Source organism: Thermobia domestica, chromosome 11, assembly GCF_964235325.1.
Source record: "Thermobia domestica chromosome 11, izTheDome1.hap1.1, whole genome shotgun sequence".
NCBI classification, from domain to species: Eukaryota; Metazoa; Arthropoda; class Insecta; order Zygentoma; family Lepismatidae; genus Thermobia; species Thermobia domestica.
Window position 1 is genome coordinate 77029781 of NC_137464.1, and position 23936 is coordinate 77053716.

General features: G+C 36.3%; 1 protein-coding gene across 1 annotated transcript in view; it reads right to left on the reverse strand.

Moving 5' to 3' along the window:
- The window catches only part of LOC145665181 (1,5-anhydro-D-fructose reductase-like), a 96935-nt gene that overhangs the window by 18674 nt on the left and 54325 nt on the right, over positions 1-23936 (reverse strand). Inside the window, exons 2-4 of the mRNA XM_081732465.1 lie at positions 19336-19503; positions 10539-10736; positions 4957-5210 (exon numbers count right to left, since the gene is read on the reverse strand). Of these exons, the coding sequence (XP_081588591.1) occupies positions 4957-5210; positions 10539-10736; positions 19336-19503 (620 nt within the window). The remainder of the gene's footprint in view (positions 1-4956; positions 5211-10538; positions 10737-19335; positions 19504-23936) is intronic.

Consider the following 23936-nt stretch of genomic DNA (forward strand, 5'->3'; position numbering starts at 1 on the left):
TTACCTGCATGAACATCTGGATCAGAGCTACCAACTGCTGTCAGTGGCGAGAAAAGTTTCGTATAAGACGGATTGTATCTGTCCAGGCCTTCTCACAACTGCAAATGATCTGGACCATAAGTAATGGAAGTAGAGCACTTAGGGGGAGATACTTTTGCTGGTGGCTGTACCGTAATATTTTTACTGTGATAGGCAAAAGTGCTATAATCCAGGTGATTTGATGCATTTTATCCTTATTTTAAATATGGCAAAATTAGACAGATTCGGTTATTTTTGTAATTTTCTTTTTAACATAAAATATAAACTATAAATATGATAGTGGTTTCACTTTCCTCGCATTGCTTGTCTCCAGTTTCCGAAGTACTGTACCACAAACATATACTATCCTTTAAAGAAAAAAACTTTGATATGCTTCACAAGCAGGTGTTTGTGGCGTTTCTTTCCGGAGAACCATTATTGTCAGCACTGATGTACATTGAAAATCTTAACGTGTTTACCGCATTTTATATAGGATAAAATGCTTAAAATACTATTGCATTTCTCGATAGCCTACATATTATACTTTGATATTTTATAATATATGCATAAATACTATTTTTGCAATAATCATGTATCTACCTTAAAAACTAAGTAAAGATTTCATCTGAAGATATCAAGGCCGAACTCAGATAATAAATTCCGAAAGGAAATATCTTATTTATTTTTAAAACATGAAAAATGAAACTTGAAACTGGCTTGGAACGCAGTTGACATCAATTGAAATTAATATTTTCTTCGGGTTCTTGTCGTACGCATAAAATATAACTAATTAACAGCAAACCAAACGAAAAAATATGAGAAAATTTTATATTCCGTATGACACATGGATGAAACAAAATTACACTGATTCCAAAAATGCACCAACTAAATGTTAGACGGTGCTGGTGCTGTAATCAAGAGGGATATTTCCAAGTCATATTTTGAATCCGTTGAATTTTCTTAAGTTATGTTTTGATTATATGTTCATCAGCAATAATCGCGGCAACATACAGAAATATCCACTGATTGTCAGATGAGAATTCTCTCTGATCTTTACTACTTGTCTCTGCGTTGTAACAGAAATTAAGAAGGGGAAGAATGATAAAAAGATACCATTGTTTTGTATTGTTCCTGAAACGTGATTCTTTTAATCTATTATAGTGTTAAAAGACTAAAAATACGAATGAAAATTTATTTAGTTCAGATATTATTATAGCAATTCCATTTTATTGTCACAAAAAGAAAAACTAATAGCGCTGAAGAATGAGTAGTTCTTCAACTAACAAATATAAAGGAAGGAGGATAATAATTACTCTCTAACGCTCTACTTTTGGAGTGCACCATAATACCCTACAAAATACGATCATATTAATCATCGAGCACAATAGTTCCCGCGTACTTAGTTAGCAAACCTGGGTGAAGTGAAACCTGTGGTGAGGTTACAATTTTAATACCAACAGCTCTTTCTAAGTTTATGGTATATGATTATTAGATTCTAACATCAAATTATGGCTACTTTCAATGTAACATATTTGGGAAACGAATGACGCATATTCTAAAGATTAGAGAAGTTTTTCTTTGTTTTGACGTCCCACCGTTACGCCCTTTAGGCTTAAAGAGACGGATAGTTAATCAAAGTGAATGATTGTGAAATTCTGTTGTACTCTTCTATGCAGAATCGAACAAGGGATAACATGCACCAAAGGCATAGGAGCTAACCGTTGAACCAGCGAGGAACGCACTTTCGATTTTTGTAGAGTAATGCGATTGGATATGTGTTTTTTTTTTTTTTTTTCATGAGCCGTTGAATAGCTTCAAAAATAAAAGTACTTGTAGCTGCCACATTATAGTTTTTGTTCTATGCCTACCAACGTTGAAATTGGGAACGATTGATCTCTACCTCTTCCGGTTTGAATAGAGAGATAATGGAGGATAGTAAGACTATTCTTGGGACGCTGAATCTTTCCAAAACAAAACAAAAAAAAAATATGTCGACATATCTGATCATTTCTGCTCTGATATCTGCCGACAGAGGGATGAACAGGCATGGTCGTTCTGTAAAAGAGCTTTTTCACTTGTGGTCGATTCACTTGACTCAGTCGACTGTGTAAACAGGACTTCAAATGAATGATCTGTTATTCGAAAGCGACGAATTGACTGGCAACTGAATTTTAAAAAGGTTCTTTGGGGGGAATAGATTTGATATAAATATGTGAACCTTCCAAAATGGGAAGCCCCAAAACTACATCAGCACCATGGAATCTATGGTACTATTACTGAATTAAATCTAGCATTCTTTGATATAATTTCCATTGGTCCGAAGATAGTACGATGTATTTGTGTGTATGCAATGAAAGATAATGACATCAGATAACCACCTAACTCGTCAATGTTGACTGTATCGTTTGTTCTGTGCACGCTGTATTGGCAATACTAGACCATTCGTACGACTTCGCAACAGATATCCTCTTTCTATGCTGATAGAAAGATGGTTACTTTATCTTTACTTTAGCTTGTTCCTTTGAACTGTTTTCTTTTCTTTCAGGTAATCTTCGTATTAGTAATAAGTTTTTGATGGTACAGATATACTTGTTGCCTCCTCGTCTTAGTAGTGGGGTTTCGTTGTCACATATCCCGAGTCTGCGCTAGGAGAAATATGTTAAAGTTCTCAAGTGTTGTGTCATCTAGGTACGAGCGTCCACACAGGATGCTATTTACGGGTACAGACTTGACATCTATAATATGCAACGTCCTGATGACAGTTACACGTCCCGATACATTGATAATAAAAGTATTCCATCCCGCGCATCATGTCCTTGGTGTAAACGCAGTAGATTTTCCCGTAAATGAAGGTGGACGGCATTTTAGTAAATTTTACTATATGAGAATTTTGACTAATAGCGAAATACGTGATAGAAACTAGTTAATTACCAATTTAGAAATTCTATAATTAGGTATACTGCGAGTCATTTGCTGTTTTGATTAAAAAAATAATTTCAGTTCAAGGAATACATAAGTCAAACATGCGAGTAAATATGTAAAGTTACATAGAAACAGCAACTCTCACAAAGAGTATGTTGAAATGGTTTGATTTCGAAAACGACTGAAGTGTGATCAAGTAGCAAATGTCTATTCCAGATCCAAGTTTGAGCAGAACAACGTGTACCATATGTCCAAAATTATCTTTACAACATTATATTTTAATAAATTTGAAATTATTCTAGATAATAACAAACGGTTTTCAACATTTAACAAGATAATTCATACAAATTTATCTCCTCATACACATTAATGCGTACACCTTTAGTGGCACGGACGAAGTCCAGTCGATATTCAATTTCTTCTATGTACGATCGAGGAACTCTACGGTGACATGTTCAAAAGATTTATGACTGCGTGTATTCAAGTCCTGTAGGTCTGTAATCTTGGTCTGATCCTTTACAAAACTCCATAACAAGAAGACCAGTGTGTGAAGTCAGGTGATCGTGGCGGCCACGGAATCGGGCCTCCTCATCCAATCCACCTATCCTGAAACTTTTCGTCCGGAAATTGACGGACATTTAGGAACTAGTGGGGTAGTGAACCATACTGCTGGAATATGACGCCAGGTTGCAGATGTTCCGATGGTGGCACAGCAAATTCTTTTAACACATCCAGGTAAACATCACTGCTGAAGGTAAGACTCGGTGAAAAAGAATGGACCAATGAAATTATACAATTGTGCATAAGTCCGAACCACACATTGACCTTGGGACTGTCTCTTTCCATTTCACATGTAACATGAGGATGCTCTGATACCCATATACTATCATTATGACGATTCAGTTTGGCGAATACGTGAAAATGTGATTCATCGGAGAAACAAATCTTTTCCAAAATGCCATTGTTTGCGTCAGTCTCGGTTAGCATATTCACTGCAAACTGTTCACGCTAAGGTTTATGCGTAGACTTTAGTGCCTGAAGCAGCTGTACCTTGTAAGCATAAAAAAATTCTGCACTGTTGATCGCAGCATTTCAAACTCTTTGGCGCCGTATGCACTGATTTTGTCGCACTCCTTGCAAACGCGTGCCGTACTTTGTCCACGTTGATGTCTGAAACAGATAGAGGTCCCGCCCCTGTCTATGGCAAATACTACATGTTTCCATAAATGGCATATACCAAGTCCGAATTGGTCGGGACGGCGGTTCCCTTGCATACTGTGCCCTAAAGTTTCAACTGCACTTGGGTATTGAACTTCGTCTCTATGAACCAGGCTATACTTAGCTTTCTCCTGTGGTATACACAAATTTCGCCAAATCTACATCACCTGGAAAATAAAAGAATTCTATGAATTATCTGCCACATGTTGAAAACCATTTGTTATTATCTAGAACAGTTTTAAAGTTATTAAAGTCTAAACTTGTAAAGATAATTTATGGACACTTGATGTATTTTAGAGACTATTAGCTACTTTTAGTTCCACACAAGTTGGCATTCAGGAATCAGAGAGAAAATGTGAACGACGATTTTAACAGATATTTTAGTCAAATAAATAGCTATAGATTTGTTGCATCTTTACGTCAAGTGACGAACAAAGGAGATAATGATAACTATTTTTAAAATATAATTCAAAATGAATTTATAAAACTCTTGGCAAGCGAAAGCAATATCTTAACAAACGTTGTTTAAAAAGCAAGTACTATTCCATTAGTTTTGATTATACACGAGATATCGCTTGTGTTGAGCAGTTCTCTAAGCAAAAACAGAGATTAATGCTATATTTGTTTGTCGATACTTGACGGGTAATATTCTCTCTTCAACACTTTCTTTTACTTTTGATATTATATCATGCAACTGTCGAATGGCTCCACGGGACTCTTTTGCCCTAGGCCCCACCAGAGCTAATATCGCCTCTTTCAAACAAACCAAGAAACAATCAAATCTATAGAAATACCTACTTGATCTCCTCCCCAATGCTGGCCTTGTACACATTTAGAGATGGTGATGCGAATGGGGAATATCCTGTAACTGGAATACCCATTCCCCTACAGAAAGCCATGAGTTCCTTGTTTTGAAAGTACAGGTGAGCTTCTATTTGATTGACAGCTGGACGGATGCGTGAAGCCTTTACGATCCTCTCCAGTTGAGTGGCGTTATAGTTAGAAACACCAATGTGAAGAGCTCGACCAGCATACACTTGCATCTCCATCGCCTGAAATTTAATGATATCAGTCTCAATGATAATCTCAAGAAATATATATACCATGTCATCCGTCGCACGATGTTTAGTCAAATAAAATGTTGGGTTCGCGTATAATTTGTGATCTAGTAGTTAATGGAAATATAGGCCTACACATGGAAACTAGGAAACCCTCTGAAAATATTCTCGTTCTTTACATTAGTAGCAAGAAAGCTTTGGGCCAGTTGCCGCGTGCTTGGCTTTTGGCTTTCTAGGCTTGCGCTTCAAACGCATGCTTTCATTCAATCTGCCTTTTATTGTACTTGCAAGCGATGCTTTAGACCCTTCGCAGAGCGTCATAGCATCACTGCCCGTTCATTGGCTATTGACTTGACTTGCCTTGTAAAACGCTTGCGTTAAGCTTAAATTGGAACACTGAATGCAAGGTTGCCCATGTAACTTCGTTATGCAATCCAGTTTGCGGCATGCTTGTACGTTTTCCAATCAAGCTTGATGCAAGCTTGGTCGACTTGCAATTCAAGCTTACAGCAAGTTGTTTGCAATTTGTCTCTGCTACTAGGGTATAAATAGTCGTTGATTCATATAATTTTTTAAGCGAAAGAGACGTTGTTGTTAACAACTAATAGGACGTAATATATAGCTTCAACTTCTCCGGGGTTTTACGTCTGACCGGGTACTGACGAAAAATACTCTTTTCACTCATCACATGCAACTAAGAGGCAAGCAGAGAAAATACTTTCTAAAATAACAGTACGTTGGATGCTTAAAACAGTTACAAATTTTCACATACTCCGTTCACATGAAATATATAATTGCGAAACACCTATTTGAATAAACACAACTTTCTATACTGACCAAGAGGTTGCCATGTTTATAGTTCTTCTTTGGTGTTCGTATGTAGTTTGCTCATACTAATATATCATTAACCATTAAGGAAGAAGTATTGTGTTAAACAAGAAAAGGCCAAAGGTTAGAATGATGACATTACAATAGAGTAGTATTAAACTACAAAACGCTTCCGCAGCATTTTTCAATACTTTCGTGGAAAATTTATCATACGGATAGATCCAAGAGTCAAATCTTGCAGCTAAAATTTCATGTAAAAGTACTAGCTAGTGCAATGAAATTTTGACACATAACGTAAACCGATGACAATACAATATACTTACATAATTTTCGTAATAGCATATCGTTTTACAGTAAAATTACTTAAAATATTTTAAGTGTGTGTAGCTTGCTTATATGTGTGTAGTTAACGTCAGTTAATTTAATATTGTTCTCATAAATAAATATGATGGTTCTTTCTGAGGTGAAAAATTCCGGAGGTAAAATAGTCCCCCGTTCGGATCTCCGAGTGGGGACTACTTAGGAAAGAATCATCAGAGAAGAAAATAATAACTTTCATTTCAGTATGGGAACCTAGAATATACGAAGTCTACGACGTGAGGGAAAACTTGAAAATTTGAAAGTGAAAATGGACAAATGTAAAGTGGACATAGTGCACTTGAGTGAAGTGAAATGGCCAGGGAAATATGAGATAGTACTGGGAAATTACAGAATATACTATTCGGGCAGTGACAAGGCCGAGAATGGTGTCGCGATAGCAATGAAGAACGAAGTAGCATGAAGTGTAACCAAAGTGGAATGCTGCAGTGACCGCTTGATGTTTGTAAAACTACATGCAAAACCAGTGAATATTGTGATAATACAAGTATATATGCCAACAACCGACCATGATGACAATGAAGTAGAAGTAATATATGATCATATTAGTGACATATTGCATCAGGAAGGAAGAGATAAGGTCAACGCCATAGTAATGAGAGACTTCAACAGCGTGGTAGAAGAAGGAACTTAGAATAAGGTAAAGGGATCATTTGGACTAGGTAGAAGAAACGAACAAGGTCAAATGGTTATCAATTGCTATAGGAACATGATATGGTGGTGATGAAACGTGGTTTAAGAAAAGAAAAACCAAGCTGTACACGTGGAAAAGTCCAGGAGATAAGAAACGATACCAAATCGATTACATTCTTGTGAAGCAACGTTTCAGAAATAGTGTACGAGACGTGAAGACACTGCCAGGGGCGGACATTGATTCAGATCACAATCTCCTGTGGGCGGAAGTGCAAACCTGGTTAAAGTCCATCAAGAAAAATGGGAGGAGAAATCGGAAATGGAACTTGGAGCGACTAAGAAATTACGACGATGATGTGAAAGAAGAGATTGATGAAAAATTCTGTGCAATGGGAGATATGGTTGACAATATAGAGAATAGTTGGGGAAAAGTTAAACAGGATCTACATGACACACCCCACAATAACATTGGCAGGACGGAAAGAGCACCGAGAAAACCATTGATAACTGAAGCAATGCTTAAGAAGATAGAGGAACGCAGAAGGGTGAAAAACACGGACATCAAGGAATACAGAAGTCTGAATAATGAATTGAGAAGAGAAACGGACAAAGCCGAAGAAAAGTACATTGAGCAAATATGTGAACAAATAATGGAACTTCAGCGGCACGGCAGATATGATGTGATGTGCCTGAAAGCACAAGAATTAGGACGGAAAGCTAACAAAAGTATACAATCGTTCGGCATCGAAGACCAACAAGGTAATGTAAGCACTGACTATCAAAGAATCCTTAGAATTTGGGAGGAATACATAAAAGATCTGTATGACCAGAAGAACCGCCCCAAAGGTATTGCGATCGAAGAAGAAGAAGAGGTGGATGATGATGAAAAAAGACCCAGTATTTTGAAAAGTGAAGTACTACAAACAATCAAAGGCATGCGAAGGAGAAAGACCACTGGATACGATAACATACCAGTAGATTTGCTCAAGGGATTAGGGGACAACGCAATGAAAGTACTGACTTCACTTATTAACAAGATCTGCCTGAGTGGAGAATGGCCAAAGGATTTTCTTGATAATACAATGATTGCATTGCCTAAGGAAAAGCAAGCAAAGAAGAGCAGCGATCACAGAACCATTAGCCTGATTTCCCATACTGGAAAGATCATTGCACGCATACTGAACAGGTGACTGAATGTAAGATAGATGAGAGGTTAGAAGAAGATCAATTTGGATTCTGGAAAGGAGAAGGCACCAGAGATGTTTTTAGATTGATGAGAACTAAGTCAGAAAGAATTCTTGATGTAGAGGAAGAGTTGTGTTTGTGCTTCATCGACTGGTGAATAGCTTCTGACCGAGTCAATTGGACGAAACTTCAGAAAATACTTAAAAAAATCAGAGTCAGTTGGATAGATCGACGACTCATTCAAAAGCTGTACATAGGACAACGAGTGAAGTTGCGCTTGAATGAAGGAGAAACCAATAGTGTGCAGATTGGGAGAGGAGTCAGACGAGAATGTAGTTTGACGCCCTAATTATTCAACATTTACAGTGAATGAAATGAAATGAAATCTTTGAGTTTTACGTCCCACAGTTATGCCGGTTAGGCTAAAGGAGACGGTGATTATGAGAGATGAGTGAAATGGTGGAATGAAGAAAGTGGGAGGAAACGGGAGAACCCCGAGAAAACCCACGAGCACGGTGTTTGTCCACCACAAAGTTCACTTGGCGGGGGCTGGGATCGAACCCGGGACCCCTGAGCCACCGCGCCCCCATTTACAGTGAATGTTTAATGAAAGAAGCATTAATGGGAATTTGAGATTCAAGATTGGAGGGCAGATCATTAGCAAGATCAGGTATGCAGATGATACGATTACAATAGCTAAAACCGAAGGAGGACTACAGGAGATGATTGACAATATAGTTGACACTGGAAAACTGTATGGAATGGAAATTAACATCAAAAAGTCGAAAGGCATGAGAATATCCCGTGGAATCACGCCCTTACAGATCAGAGTAGAACAAAGACAACTTGAAGAGGTCGATAATTTCAAGTGTCTGGGAAGTGTTTTGACGAGAGGCGCTTACTGCACCAAAGAGATCAGGGCAACAATTGCCATAGCTAAAGAAGCATTCAACAAGAAAAGGTCACTCTTAACTAGCAGGCTCAATATTGGACTTAAGAAGAAGCTGGTCAAGTGCTGTATATGGAGCATTGGAGTGTATGGTTAAGAGACTTGGCCATTACGGAAGTTAGAGAAGAAATGTTTAGAGAGCTTCGAAATGTGGAGTTGGAGGAAAATGTAGAAGATAAAATCGACAGAGAGAGCAACAAACGAAGACGTTTTAAAACGGATAGGAGAGAGGAGGACACTTCTAGCCACCATCCTTCGTAGAAAGGCCAATTGGATTGAACACATCTTGCGAAGAAATTGTCTTCTTCACACCGCCATAGAAGGAAAGATGAAAGGAAAGCGATGAATAGAAGGAAGAAGAACACAGTTGATCGATGATTTGAAAGATAGGAGAAAATATTGGGAGTTAAAAGAGGAAGCTGAAGATCGAGAAAAGTGGAAGAAACATTTCCAGGCTCAAATCTAAAATTGAAAAAAAAAATCCTCATTAGTCCCAGGACCTGCCGAAAAGGCAGAATACATAATAATAATAATATGGTAGGGTGGATCAGTGTTAGTTCGAGACCTTTATGTGGTACCTGTAACGGAAAATTTAGAAACTATTTTCATGATATTGAATAAAGACTTTAAAAATTATATAAACAACTATAAAAGTTCTTTTAAAAACGAAGATTTTATAAGATGCACTAAACAGGATAATGTTTTGAAGGAGCAAAATGAAGAAAAAGGAGTAATACCAAAAGGTGTGGGTGCAATTTAATGTTTAAGAGGCCTAATCACTGCGAACTTAAAATACAAATAATTTTACAGTAATTATGTGATATCTTCAAATAGATAAAAGATAATCGAAATGTGGAACAAGAGCACCCTAGACAATATTATTTTGCATGAAGTACCGTTATCACGAGTCACCTAATAGCTTTCCGTTTGCAGATATGTAGAAATGCGAAAATAAATGCCGATTTTCTAAATGACTGGAAAACGAAAGCAGATAAGTGAGTCGTAGCTCATTTAAAATGATATTGTCTAGAGTGCTCTTGTTCCACATTTCGATTATTTTTTATCTATTTTGAAGATATCACATAATTACTGTAAAATTAGCGGTATTTTAATTTCGCCGTGATGTGGCCTCTTAAGCAACGTTTCTAAACTACCAATCTTATAAAGAGCATCCAATCTTTTTAATCATACGTTAGTCCTATTTTTTTTATTTTATTTCACCGAATATATTCATTCCTCTTTTTAATGCATTTTATAAAAGAATTCTTTCTAAAACTTCTATGATGGTTGTTATTTTAATGTTTAAACATAGAGAGTTTCTTGGAAAATATCTTGAAACCCAAACTCACCTTCCATGTCGCAATTATATCACTATCGTAGTCTATCATAGGTTTGCCATCCTCATCAAATGGAACAAGTTTTTCACTCTCGTGATAAGCAATAGGATGATGACATAGATACAAGTCCACGTAATCAAGCTGAAGAGCCTCCAGTGAACGACGAAGGTACTTTTCAACACAGCTTGGTCGGTTCGCTATCATTGGTAGCTGGAACGAGTCATCAAAAGGGGAGAAACGTTATTAATAGAGCAACCCACATTATGCTTTATTTTTTGTTTAATTATGCTTTAGCTTTTTCTAAATTATGCTTTTTTATGCTTTATTGTTAATTTTAATCACTGTTTTACATTAATCGCATATAATGTATAACATTTACTATACATTAAATAATCTAAATATCTTGATCTATTTATTAATACTTTATGCAAGCAATTTGTTTCATATTTAATGAACTTTCTACTTAATGCACTGTAAAGAGATATGCTTTACTCGATTCAGTTTTTTCTATCACTTTTAGAGTTGCATACATACAGAAAAGGAAAGTAAAAGATGTCACCAAAAGTACAGAAAGTGCTCAAGTTCAAGAGGTACACATAACAATATAGTGTGGAGTTCTTGAGTACTATTCATTTTTGTCTTTTCTCCACATCAAAGGATTACACAAAAATTTACAGAAATAAAAATAAGCTTTTCATTGTTGCATTGTTATGTTGTCAATGATTTTGCATTGTAAAATATTGGTTTTAAAACTATTAATATAGTAGCCTATATGTTAACCTTGCAGTTAAATCAAAGTTTCCAACAATTATGCTATATATTTTAAATTATGTTTTATTTTCTAAAATTATGCTTTATTATGCTTTTAAAATTGGTTTATTTCGGACCGTTAGACAACCACAACCAACCATATGTCTAAATTGCTATTATGCTTTTTATGCTTTTGGGTTGCTGTAGTTATTAAAATCTCTGTAACAAAAGAAAACTGAAACATAACGTTAGAAATTTAATGGGTTAAATAATTCAGAAATCTATTTTACATATTTATACTACTAAATACAGTACAAAAATCAAGTAAACACAAATGAAGGTACGCATCACTTCCGACTTAGGGAGTGGGGAAGTACCGTAAGATCTACTTTGCACAAGATTTAAACAATTTTAAAGAAAATCGCATGTAACTTACTAATGTAATGATTTAGAACTGTGTTTTAAACATACTGTATAATAGCAAGATATATATATATAAGGGAACCATTAGTGCAAGCTCATTAGTAAACATTCATTCAATATGACCATAACTATTGAAATATATAGACCTACTTTGCACAACATACAAAAAGTGTTCAACATACGAACATGTTTCTGTGCAATGTTTTCCCTTCAGTATTTATACATTTCACTTTCTACACAAAACTGCATGCAGTCTTCACGCATGCAGTCTATATTGATATTAGAATGATGGTATCGGTATCAGTACTTAGTTTTAATTATCGATATTTGTAAAGAAAATTATATATTTTCCGGTACTAGCACAGGAACCGCATTCTAATAGTTAGGATATGTCCCACAAAAATGCTAACTTAGGAACAGAAAAAAAATCCCCGTGAACTGATTTGCCTTGGTTATTCCTTATGTCCAGGGATATCATCCCAAACGTAATCAGTGAAAGATTTACGGGGTTTGGGACTTTCAGGCTGAAGCCCACCCAAATTGCATGATTTCTTTTTATTAAAAAAATCTAATGTTAGTCATTCCTATGCGTATAAGCTGCAAGCGCCCCGAAAAGTCTAGTGATTTCTAAGAAAAAATTAAGTCTTTGTGAGTGAAGCCTCTCTCTAACTACTTTTCTGGATCAGCCACTGTCCATAATTTATTTTCTAGCAGGAAATTCATCCCGAAATCTTCCTAAATAGGAAATTTACCTAAATTTAGAATGCAGGAGGTTCCAGTAGTAATAATTTCCTATCTAAGCAGTATTTTGGACCTATGCAAAGTAACCCCGAGTAGAGGCTGAAACCGCCTTCTCCCAGTTTTACCATTTTTATGACTTTAAAACGTTTCACATTTTAATTTCAACTATTGCATCAAAGTCCCATTATACACAGTAGTATTCTACAAAACTGACAACTTTGACGGAAAATCTTGTACGTAAAATATATATATATATATATATATATATATATATATATATATATATATATATATATATATATATATATATATATATATATATATATATATATATATATATATATATATATATATATATATATATATATATATATATATATATATATATATATATATATATATTTTAAATAAACACACTGCGGGACAAAACTGCTCTTATTTAATATGAAAAAACACATTTACACTTGACGCTTCGATCTTCTAGCCAAGATCCTCATCAGACGTACACTCATGACCTTGGCTAGAAGATCGAAACGTCACGTGTAAATGTGTTATATATATATATATATATATATATATATATATATATATATATATATATATATATATTAAATAAGTGCAGTCTTGTTCAGCAGTGTGTTTATTTTTCTGATTTTCCTTGCAAGACGTATGACTATGATTGTGTGTCAGATATATTTCAAATTTTGGCGGCCTTTGCAGTGACTGCTTTTCATACCTTTACAACAATGAACCCTCCTGGTAATTAGAACTGATGTTAACCACCAACATTATAGCCCAAATACAGTTAGATGTACTATCCTACGGTGGCAGCTGAACCTTCCTCTTTACTGTTCATGGTTTTGTCGACAGAGGACTGTGCAAATTTACTCTCTGTCATATTTTGTGCAAAGTTACCCCTGATGTGCAAAGCAACATCTTACGGTACCAAATATCTGGTGAAACTTTAATTCAAAATAGATGTACGTATGTGTAACAAAAGAAATTACGAGAAAAAATTCATAATCGCAAAGGATCTATAGTGTTTCTCGCGTAAATGTCAACTATCTCTACGTTCTAACGTGGTTACCTGTAGGGTGTTACTAGTTTCAATGCACTGAAGATTTAAAAAGCGTGTTGTTCGCTGCGAAACAAGTAAAAATGTGTCCGACTTTTAAACGCTTAGATCTGGAGGCACAGAAAACAGAAGGTTGTGTCACACTTCGTCAGCAACGTGGCAAGTAAAGGCTCGAACGCGTTGTGCATGTTCATCAAGGACGGCAAAGCATTACTTCAATTGTTTACTATTTGGATTGGAAATTAACATCCCTTTCATCAGCGATCCAATGTGACGTAGACCTGCAGATTAACGTGAGAACACACAAGCTACCACCGGGAATCAAACGCGGATCTTCCAGATCAAAGGCGTGTATGCTAACTGTATAGTCACAATAGAACTCTTCAGTTGTTTATTGAAAACACTGTTTATCAGGCTTTAAGTTCTTTAGAATATGTCTCTACAAAGCAAGATTTCTTAAACTGTATTGAAAGAAAACGGCTACCAAGGAGACTTACGGAAGTGTCACTCACCGATTTGAATGAAACTTTGCATACTTGTAGAACATCGAAAAATAATCGACACTTTTTTTTTTCGACAATGGTGAAGATTTAAGGGTGGAATCTACTCGTTGAACGTTAGGGGTCTCTAAGCATAGACCGAAAACAATCATTTAATTTAGAAGACAACAACCTCGTACTGCCAGGGGGTTTTAGGACAACTGATGCAGAATCTGACGTCAAAATTTAAAAAAAATTCAAAATTACAGCCAGATCCAATATAGTAATTACAATTACAAAATGTCTTCTGGTTTGAAATTCTCTGCAGTTAGCCAAGAACAACTATAGTTTGCAGGAGTTACTACGAGAAGGTTGCTGATCGATTTGTAATCCCTTTCTATATTTATTTTAATGGGATGCTTGATTAAAGTTCGTCTCTGCACCTCTCACTGTAGCGTTTACAGGGGTACAAACAGTAGAAAGTTTGGCACAGTCAATAAATCTATGATTCATAGCTGCACCATACAGCCTTTAGTTTTTGAAATTGGTAGTTTGTTACCACCATTGTTAATTATTTTGCAGGGAAAGAATGGAACATTTGGCCCTATACTCTAAAACAACCTCTTTAAATCTGAAACTATCCTTGTGAAACCTTCTAATTCGGGAAACTAACACCAAGTCTTGTGAGATCATGGTTTCAAGAGATTTTTCTCCCAGCGTCTAATGCAAAGTCCATTTGCTTATTAGATTCGTGGAGTGGCTACAATTCATCAACTCCTCAATATATTTTAAGAATAAAGAGTACTTCAATTTAGAAACCATTCCTGCAGGAACAACCGATATAATAGGGTTCAGTTTCAGCCTGTTGGTGTGTTCGTCTTTAGGACATGGGAAAACTTCTTGAGATATTTTACTGATATTGTCCTCTACTGATATTCTCCTTATCTGGAACAACGAAGAATTGCCACAAGAGTGGAAAGAGTCAATCATTGTTCCAATTCACAAGAAAGGCGACAAAACTGACTGTAATAATTATCGAGGCATTTCTCTTCTGTCAACATCCTATAAAATCCTTTCAAATATTCTGTTAGCAAGATTGACCCCATACGCAGATGAAATTATTGGAGATTATCAGTGTGGATTTAGACGAAATCGATCAACTATCGACCAAATATTTACCATTCGCCAAATACTCGAAAAGAAGTGGGAATACAATACCCCGGTACATCAACTATTTATTGATTTTAGAAAGGCGTACGACTCGGTTAGGAGAGAAACATTATACAACGTTCTTACAGAGCTTGGAATACCGAGAAAGCTAATTAGATTAATTAAGATATGTTTAAGTGAATCCCAAAGTAAAGTCCGGGTAGGAAAATTTTTGTCCACGAGCTTTCACGTCGAAAATGGCCTGAAACAAGGAGATGCGTTGTCGCCATTATTATTTAACTTTGTGCTGGAATACGCCATAAGGAAAATCAAAGATAGCAACCAGGGCCTAGAGTTGAACGGCATTCACCAGGTTATGGCATATGCTGATGATGTAAATTTAATAGGGGATGATAGGAGAACAGTAGAAATAAATGCAGAGATATTATTAAACGCTTGCAGGGACATGGGTTTAGAAGTAAATGCAGAGAAAACTAAATACATGGAAGTGCGTCGGGACCGTAATACGGCAAATTGTGGAGGCGTTAAAATATTAAATAATACTTTTGATAAAGTGGATACTTTCAAATATTTAGGATCAATATTAACAGACGAAAATCATATCCACGAAGAAATTAAATGTCGACTAAAAGCAGGGAATTCGTGTTACTATTCGGTTCAAAATCTCTTGTCGTCGCGAATTCTGTCGAGGAATTTGAAGCTTAAAATATATAAAACGATAATCATGCCTGTTGTTCTGTATGGTTGCGAAACATGGTCGCTTACTCTGAGGGAAGAACATAGACTGAAAGTATTTGAGAACAGGATCCTGAGAAGAATATTCGGACCCAAGAGGAACGAGAATGGGGAATGGCGGAAGCTTCATAACGAGGAACTACATAGTTTATACGGTTTACCCAACATTGTTAGGGTCGTCAAGTCTAGGAGGCTTAGGTGGGCAGGTCATGTAGCTAGAATGGAAGAAAGTAGAAACGCTTTCAAAGTCTTGACTGGTAGACCCATAGGAAAACGACCATTAGGAAGACCTAGGCGCAGATGGGAGGATAATATTAAGATGGATCTCGCAGAGATAGGAATACAAAGTAGAAACTGGATCCAATTAGCTAAGGATAGAAGTGAGTGGAGAGCTTTTGTGAACGCGGCACTGAACCTCCGGGTTCCATAGGCCATAGAGTTAGTTAGTTATTGTCCTCTACAATTATAACGTACATTTACATCTCCGTAATATAATTTAGATCCAAATCACTGATTTATAACCAGTTTTCTTCTCCCATATTTGCAAATCTTATTAGATATACGTGATACAAAAACAGTTATTTCAAAGAAGATTGTGCTGAATTTTCCAATTTGTCACAGTTATTGCTGTAAACAGGTGAGTTTGGTGTCAGGGGCGTCAATTCAGGCTTCGCTTGAGGGGGGCAAGAGCACCACCGACGTAAGACTTTCACGTTTTGTACTAGTATATTAGTAAACAATCGATTAAAGTATATGCATTCCTCAAATCTTAGGGGGAGTAATTGCACCCTCCTGCCCCCCTAAATGACGCTTCTGTTTGGTGTAAACAATATTTATGCATTAGAAACTTTATTTTTTATTTTATTTTATTTATTTATTTATTTATTTATTTATTTATTTTTTTTTTTTACGAAATATCATTACTGTGAAGATTTTTCTCAATAAATTCATAACTATAACAATTGAGGATGTATGAAGTTCTGGCATAGCTTTGTTCCGAATAGGGAGGGTTGGGCACTCACTTTAATCAAGCATCCCGTTAAAATAAAGGGGTTTCACTTTCAAATCAACAGAAATGGGTTTCAAATCGGTCTGCAAGTTTCTCGTAATAACCCCAGCCAACTAAAATTGTTGTTGCCTAACTGCAGAGAATTTCAAACTAGAAGACATTTTGTAATTGTAATCACCATATTGGATCCGCCATTTTGAATTTTGTAATATTGCTGTCAGATTCTGAATCGGCTGTGTCCTAAAACCCCCTGGCAGTATTGTTTTATCTGTATTAAATTATTGTTTTCTATCTATGCTTCGAGGCCACCCCTAAAGTTCAAAGGGAGGTTTCTACCCTTAACTCTTCACCATTACTGAAACAAAAAAGTACGTGTCTATTATTTTTCGATGTTCAAGTATGAAAAGTTTCATTCAGATCAGTGAGTGACACTTCCGTAAGTCTCCTTGTAAGTATATAATATTTTATAAACCTAGGAGTTTGAAATTAACACAACCTACAAAAATGTAGTGCCTATTAAGTTCATTCTGTTTTAGGCCACCAATCGGTGTTGTTAAGATAGAAATGGAGGAGAACGTGAATAAATATAAAACATATTGGACAAAATACCAATGTCTGTTTTTCCCATTATTTTTCTAATCGAAAAAAGGTATGCAAGTGTGGTGAATCAGAGTGAAGAGTTTCGTATAGGTTGCACATTAGATTTTAATGTGTAACTTTCAAGAAATTTTTGACATAATACGAATTTCAACCGCAAGATGCGAAGCAAAACAAATTTAATATGCAAAACAAAATGAAATTAAATCATTAAAGCCACACGTTTGTTACCCTTACTACGAGGGCTGATCAATAAAGACAGACTGATTATTGTACCTCGGTTCTTTTGTTGCCGGATGCCGGCACGTTTGATAGTTGAAAGAGTTGTGTTTCATGTATACTCTCACTAGGTGGCATCATTGTCGTATTGCTAGGTTGGGAGTAATCCGCTGCGTTTTAGACACTGCTTCCATTTCGCCTCACAACTTGCTGTGTATATGCATAAAATGGAGGTTACACGAGAAGAACAGTATGGAGCAATAACATTTTGTTTTCGCTTGAACCATACAGCTTCTAAAACATACGAAAAGCTCAAGCAAACTTGTTCTGGAGTCAAAAGTCGTGGTATCCAACGGGAACAAACACGGGACACATGGAGGTGATCGTGCATTATTGAAAAAACACTACCATATAAATTTCTTAACATTTTACTTACTTTACGTAATGTTATACTTCGATCCTCACGGACAATCACAGCAGTAGTATTGATGTTTCTTTCTATCACAGCAGAGGCCGAAACACCAGGTCCATCTTGCTGAACGCATGAAACTCGTCCTTCTTTAAATTCTTTGAACCATCAAAATACTGTTGCTAGAGGTAATGGACTTTCACCGTAAGCTTGCTTGAGCTTTTCGTGTGATTCGAGCGAAAAAAAAATGTTATTGTTCCATATTGTTCTCGTGTAACCTCCATTATATACATATACACAGCACGTTGTGATGCGAAATAGAAACAGCGTTTAAAACATAATGGATTACTTCCAACCTATCGATACGACAATACTGCCAGCTAGTAAGAGTATACAAGAAACAAAATTCTTTAAACATCAAACGTGCCGGCATTCGGCAACAAAGGAAACTGCAGTACAATAATCAGTCTCAGTCTTTATTGATCAGCCCTCGCAATTATGATCAGTGCCATGAAGAACCGAACCGGATACTAGAACAAAAATTTCGAAAACATTTATGGACATGCTACAAAAACTCACATCACCCAGGATCAAACCAGGGACCAGTCGCAACAGAGGTGAGTCGCCAAGTCCCGTTTGTATGCAACATAGGTAGCTATTTAAACCCTAAAATTATAATTATAGAAGAATTGAAATTTTATTCGTGTAATCACTTTATCTAATAACTTCCAAAGAAATGGGTATTAATGTTTTTAACGTTTTGCTCTTGAAGTGGAAATATATCCGCATAAAAAGGGGAGACAAAAGACTATACCAAAAGTTGAATGCAACATAGGCTTCGTAGAATATTTTAGGGTAGTTAATAATAACTTATTTCTTGAGTTTTGTAATATTTATGCATAGGTAGAAACACGTTAAAAATACTAACAACTAGTGAAGTTACAGAACGCATTTTAAATGAATCAATGCGCGTAGTGATCGTGAACTTTTAAGAGAATCTGGTCATATTGCGCCTTATGCAGAGTCGTTCTGACGCGTGATTAGTGCAATACTAAAGCGTTCGACTAACATGTTGCCTGCAGTAGTCAGGCTTTTAGTATGACGCTAATCATATGCCAAAACGACTCTGCATAAGGCTCCATATCTCTAGCGGGAGATTTACCTTTGACACGCAAAGGTTTATTAAATTAGTACCTGCTTACTTTTGTAACAATAAACAGTTCCTCTCTTTGAACTTTGCCTTCATCCAGCCAACGTCGTAACACTCGTCCAATGATCTCCTCATTCTGATAGAAGTAAGCTGTGTCGAAATGGCGATATCCAATCTCCAAAGCAACGTCAATGGCGTTCTCCAGCACCTCGTCAGTTGCCTGCGGAAGAAATTGCACAGAAATTATTTCACTTTCTCGTTTTACATTACATACAATACATGTTTAACACATTGTTTATCTTTGACAAACCAAGAGAGATTAAGAGAACGCGGTAACAGCTATCGAAAGTTCCCGGGCTCAGCATGGATGATGAGGGATTGAAGTTTAGCGTTCCTTTCAGCAGCGAGGATATATGAAACTTGGATCTACAGCTTAACGTAGGATTTAAACCAAATGAGCTCCCGCCTGGAATCAAACCCAAGACGTTAAGCATATAACCACGAGGGACCCAGAGCCGTTTTTAAAATCCCCGGTGCCCTATGCACTTCAAATTGTTTCGCTCCCCTACTATTTCCTGAGCACCTCCCCTCCTTCAGTTTTGGTTCGGGAGGGACTTTTCCTTAACTCTCTTATTATTTTCCCTTTCTATGTTTTTGCACTTTGGAGAGTCTTTCCATTATCAACCACGCTGATAATTGCTGCTAAATAAGCAAATGACAGGATAATCACATGCATGTACAGGAGATTGAAATTTATTGGGTGTGCGCTTTTAATAATAATACACTGAATTCATCAAAAGTATATATATATATATATATATATATATATATATATATATATATATATATATATATATATATATATATATATATATATATATATATATATATATATATATATATATATATATATATATAGGGTGTTTCAGATAAAACGTCCAGTGCTTATAAATCCGAAACGGCTGAGAATAAAAAGACGAAACAAAAACTGAGATAGGAAAATGTCATAGGACGCATCACATAGTGTTGTTGTGGTGACCCCAGGGCCCTCCTTCAAGGGGGCCCAGGGGCCAACTTCAAATTTTCAAATGGGAACATGTATTGAGTCATACCTCATTCAATAGTCCTTGAAATACGAAACAACTTTTGTAGGAAACTATTTTCGATTTGGGGCACCGTTTTCAAAATGGCCGCAAAAAGTCCTGTATCAGTTTGAAGTTGGCACCTGGGCCCCCTTCACGGAGTTTCGTGAGGGTCACCACAACAACACCACTTGATATGCTTTATCATCGTTTCTATCTCAGTTTTTGTTTCATCTCTCTATTCTCAGCCGTTTCTGATTTAGGCCTATAAGTACTGGACGTTTTATCTGATATAGACCCACTTTTTGCGGCCATTTTGAAAACGGTAGCCCAAATCGAAAATAGTTTCCTACAAAAGTTGTTTCGTTTTTCAAGTACTATTGAATGAGGTATGATTCAATAGGTGTTCCCATTTGAAAATTTGAAGTTGGCCCCTGGGCCCCCTTGAAGGAGGGCCCTGGGGGTGTCCACAACAACACCATGTGATGTTCCCTATGACATTTTCCTATCTCAGTTTTTGTTTCATCTTTTTATTCTCAGCCGTTTCGGATTTATAAGCACTGGACGTTTTATCTGATATAGGACCCACTTTTTGCGGCCATTTAAAAACGGTGGCCCAAATCGAAAATTGTTTCCTACAAAAGTTGTTTCGTTTTTCAAGTACTATTGAATGAGGTATAATTCAATACATGTTCCTATTTGAAAATTTGAAGTTGGCCCCTGAGCCCCCTTGAAGGAGGGCCCTGAGGGTTACCACAACAACACTATGTGATGCGCCCTATGACATTTTCCTATCTCAGTTTTTGTTTCATCTTTTTATTCTCAGCCGTTTCGAATTTATAAGCACTGGACGTTTTATCTGAAACACCCTATATATATATATATATATATATATATATATATATATATATATATATATATATATATATATATATATATATATATATATATATATATATATATACAGTGCGTTTGTAAAGAACTCTTTAGTTTTAATGTGTCCTAGAACCTGTACAAAGTGGCATACACTATTCTAGTTTGTGGTGTTTGATTCATCAACTCTCCAATTTTGGCTCCCCTGCAGTTGGCAGGTCTGCTTGATCTTGAGACGGCACCAGTGCTGTTTTTTTCCTCTGTTCAGTGCAGGCAGGCGTGCAGTGCAGAGCAACTCAGCAACAATGTGTACTCCGCAACAGAAAGCGCAGTGTGTTATTTGGCTTGTGAAAACTGAGTCAGTTATAAAAGTGCAGCGTAATTTTAGACGTCAGTATGGTGGTGAACCACCTACAGCAAAAACTATCCGTCATTGGCTAAAGTCTTTGTGGCGAGAAGTGGCGAGAAGTGGAATATCGTTTCGACGTGTGCAGGACCACAATGGATCCCACGTTGAAGTCTACCATCATTAAACAAATCTTGAAGGAATTCTCTTTCATGATATGTACTCATTGATGTAAGTTTTCATTCATTTCCCAATTAAATTTATACCCTAAAACTGGGGAGTTGTTCTTTTTTAAAACACCCTGTATATATATATATTCAAATGGACGAAGGTTGCATTTATAGGTTTCTTGTAAATTATTATAATTACAGAGTGCACAGAGAATCATTTCCAGTCTCGGCTTTTGTCTCCTAATAGCAGAAAATACGTATTTTCCTAATATTAGTACGGTTAATAGTTTGTTTTCGCCCCCCAGTTATCCTCAGACAACTCTCATAAGTATTCTTATTTATCAAGTAATATAAATCAAGTATCAATTTTCAATTAACAAAAGTAACATTATACGTACCACATTTACATTAGCCGCCGAGACCTAATTTGTAACCAGGTAGCTCAACCGGAACGGAAATTATGTTTTCTGCACCAGAGTATTTTAATATTTTTTTTCTTTTTTTCGCCCTGCAATGTTTTGTGCCCCCAAATCTCTTGCACCCTGGGCACGTGCCTAGCGTGCTTAAGCGGAAAAGCGGCCCTGGAGGGAGCTCACTCCTAGGTTCGAGCCCGTCACAGGTTACTCGATTTATTTTTGATTTATGATTCATTCGATTTTTTTTTATAACTAAAAGAAAAATATATAAGAAGTATATTCCAATGCTACCCAATTTTCGTCTATTGTAAGCCCAAGATAACATCCGATAATTCCTTGTTCCCACTTCCTATTGTTAATGGTTGTATTCACAAAATAGCTACCGGATATCCTTGACGTAGTCAAAATTTTCAACATAAGTACAGAATAAATAAATTAGACCAACGTAACTCAATATATTGCCAAAGTAAATACTTTAGCAAATAAATGTATTGAGAACGGAGTAACTAATTTTATGTAATATGTATATGGGGCATCTACGAGCATTGTTCAGAGTGTAAAAGACGTATTGAAATAATAAAAAAAAAAGTAACAGAATAAATCAAATTGTATTATATGCATTTGAAAGGTACACCCTTAAGCTATTTTCCCACATAATCACCATGCAAATTAAAGCACTTATCATACCGTCAAGTTTATCAATACCGTTGCGGTGAACATCTGCCGCCTGCGATTTCAACCACTGGCTTACACCGGCATGCAGTTTGGCGTCAATACCAAAGCGTTGCACCAAACTCTGTGAAATTTCAGGGAAATGTTTAGCAAGTTCCACAATCATGAAACGACGATTTGCACGAATTTTGTCATCTATTTGCCTCACCAGTTCATCAGACACAAGGCTGGGCCTTCCACTGCAGTCCTCATCGTGAACATTTTAATGGTAACTTTTAAAATCAATGCACCATTGCCTCACTCGACCTTCTCTCATTATTCCATGTCCGTACACTTCACACAGTTGGCTATGGATCTCAATTGGCTTGTGGTTTCTTGGCAACAAAACTCTAATCACAAAACGCACCTCACAACAAGAGGAATTTTCTATTGCAGCGCACATTGTAACACGTCACCTAAGCACAGTAAGACTGTCACAGTCCTCATGCTTCCACAGCTGCATGCGTAAACTGTAAAAAATGATGTGTTGAAACAACGCAAAATGACTACCACTTTAGCGTGTTATTTGTGTGTTAACTCAGCAGCAAGACATCGCTTTCCGAGCATATCATTAATATCTAGTTACTACCTGAGAGAATTTGCATTGGTATTTATCGTTTAACATGAGCAAAGCTTTGCAAAATATCTTTGGCACTTACGCCAAGTAACGAATAATGTTCTATGTTTTCTGTGATCGGTCACAATAATATTGTTATAAACTTATGAATCATCTGACAACAGTTACACAGATAGCTGTGCTTTCATCTGTTTTCTTTATTTGTTATTCTTGTGTCTTAGCACGTATGGACAGAAGATAGCAGGACTGTTGTCTGTGTAATTGTTGTCAGACGATTCACAGGCTTACAACAATATTATTGTGACCGATTACTGAAAACATAGAATATTATTCGTTACTTAGCAGAAGTGCCAAAGATATTTCGTAAAACTTTGCTTATATTAAACGATAAATACCAATGCAAATTCTCTCAGGTAGTAACTAGTTATTTCTGATATGCTCGGCAGGCAATGTCTTGGTGCTGAATTAACACACAAGT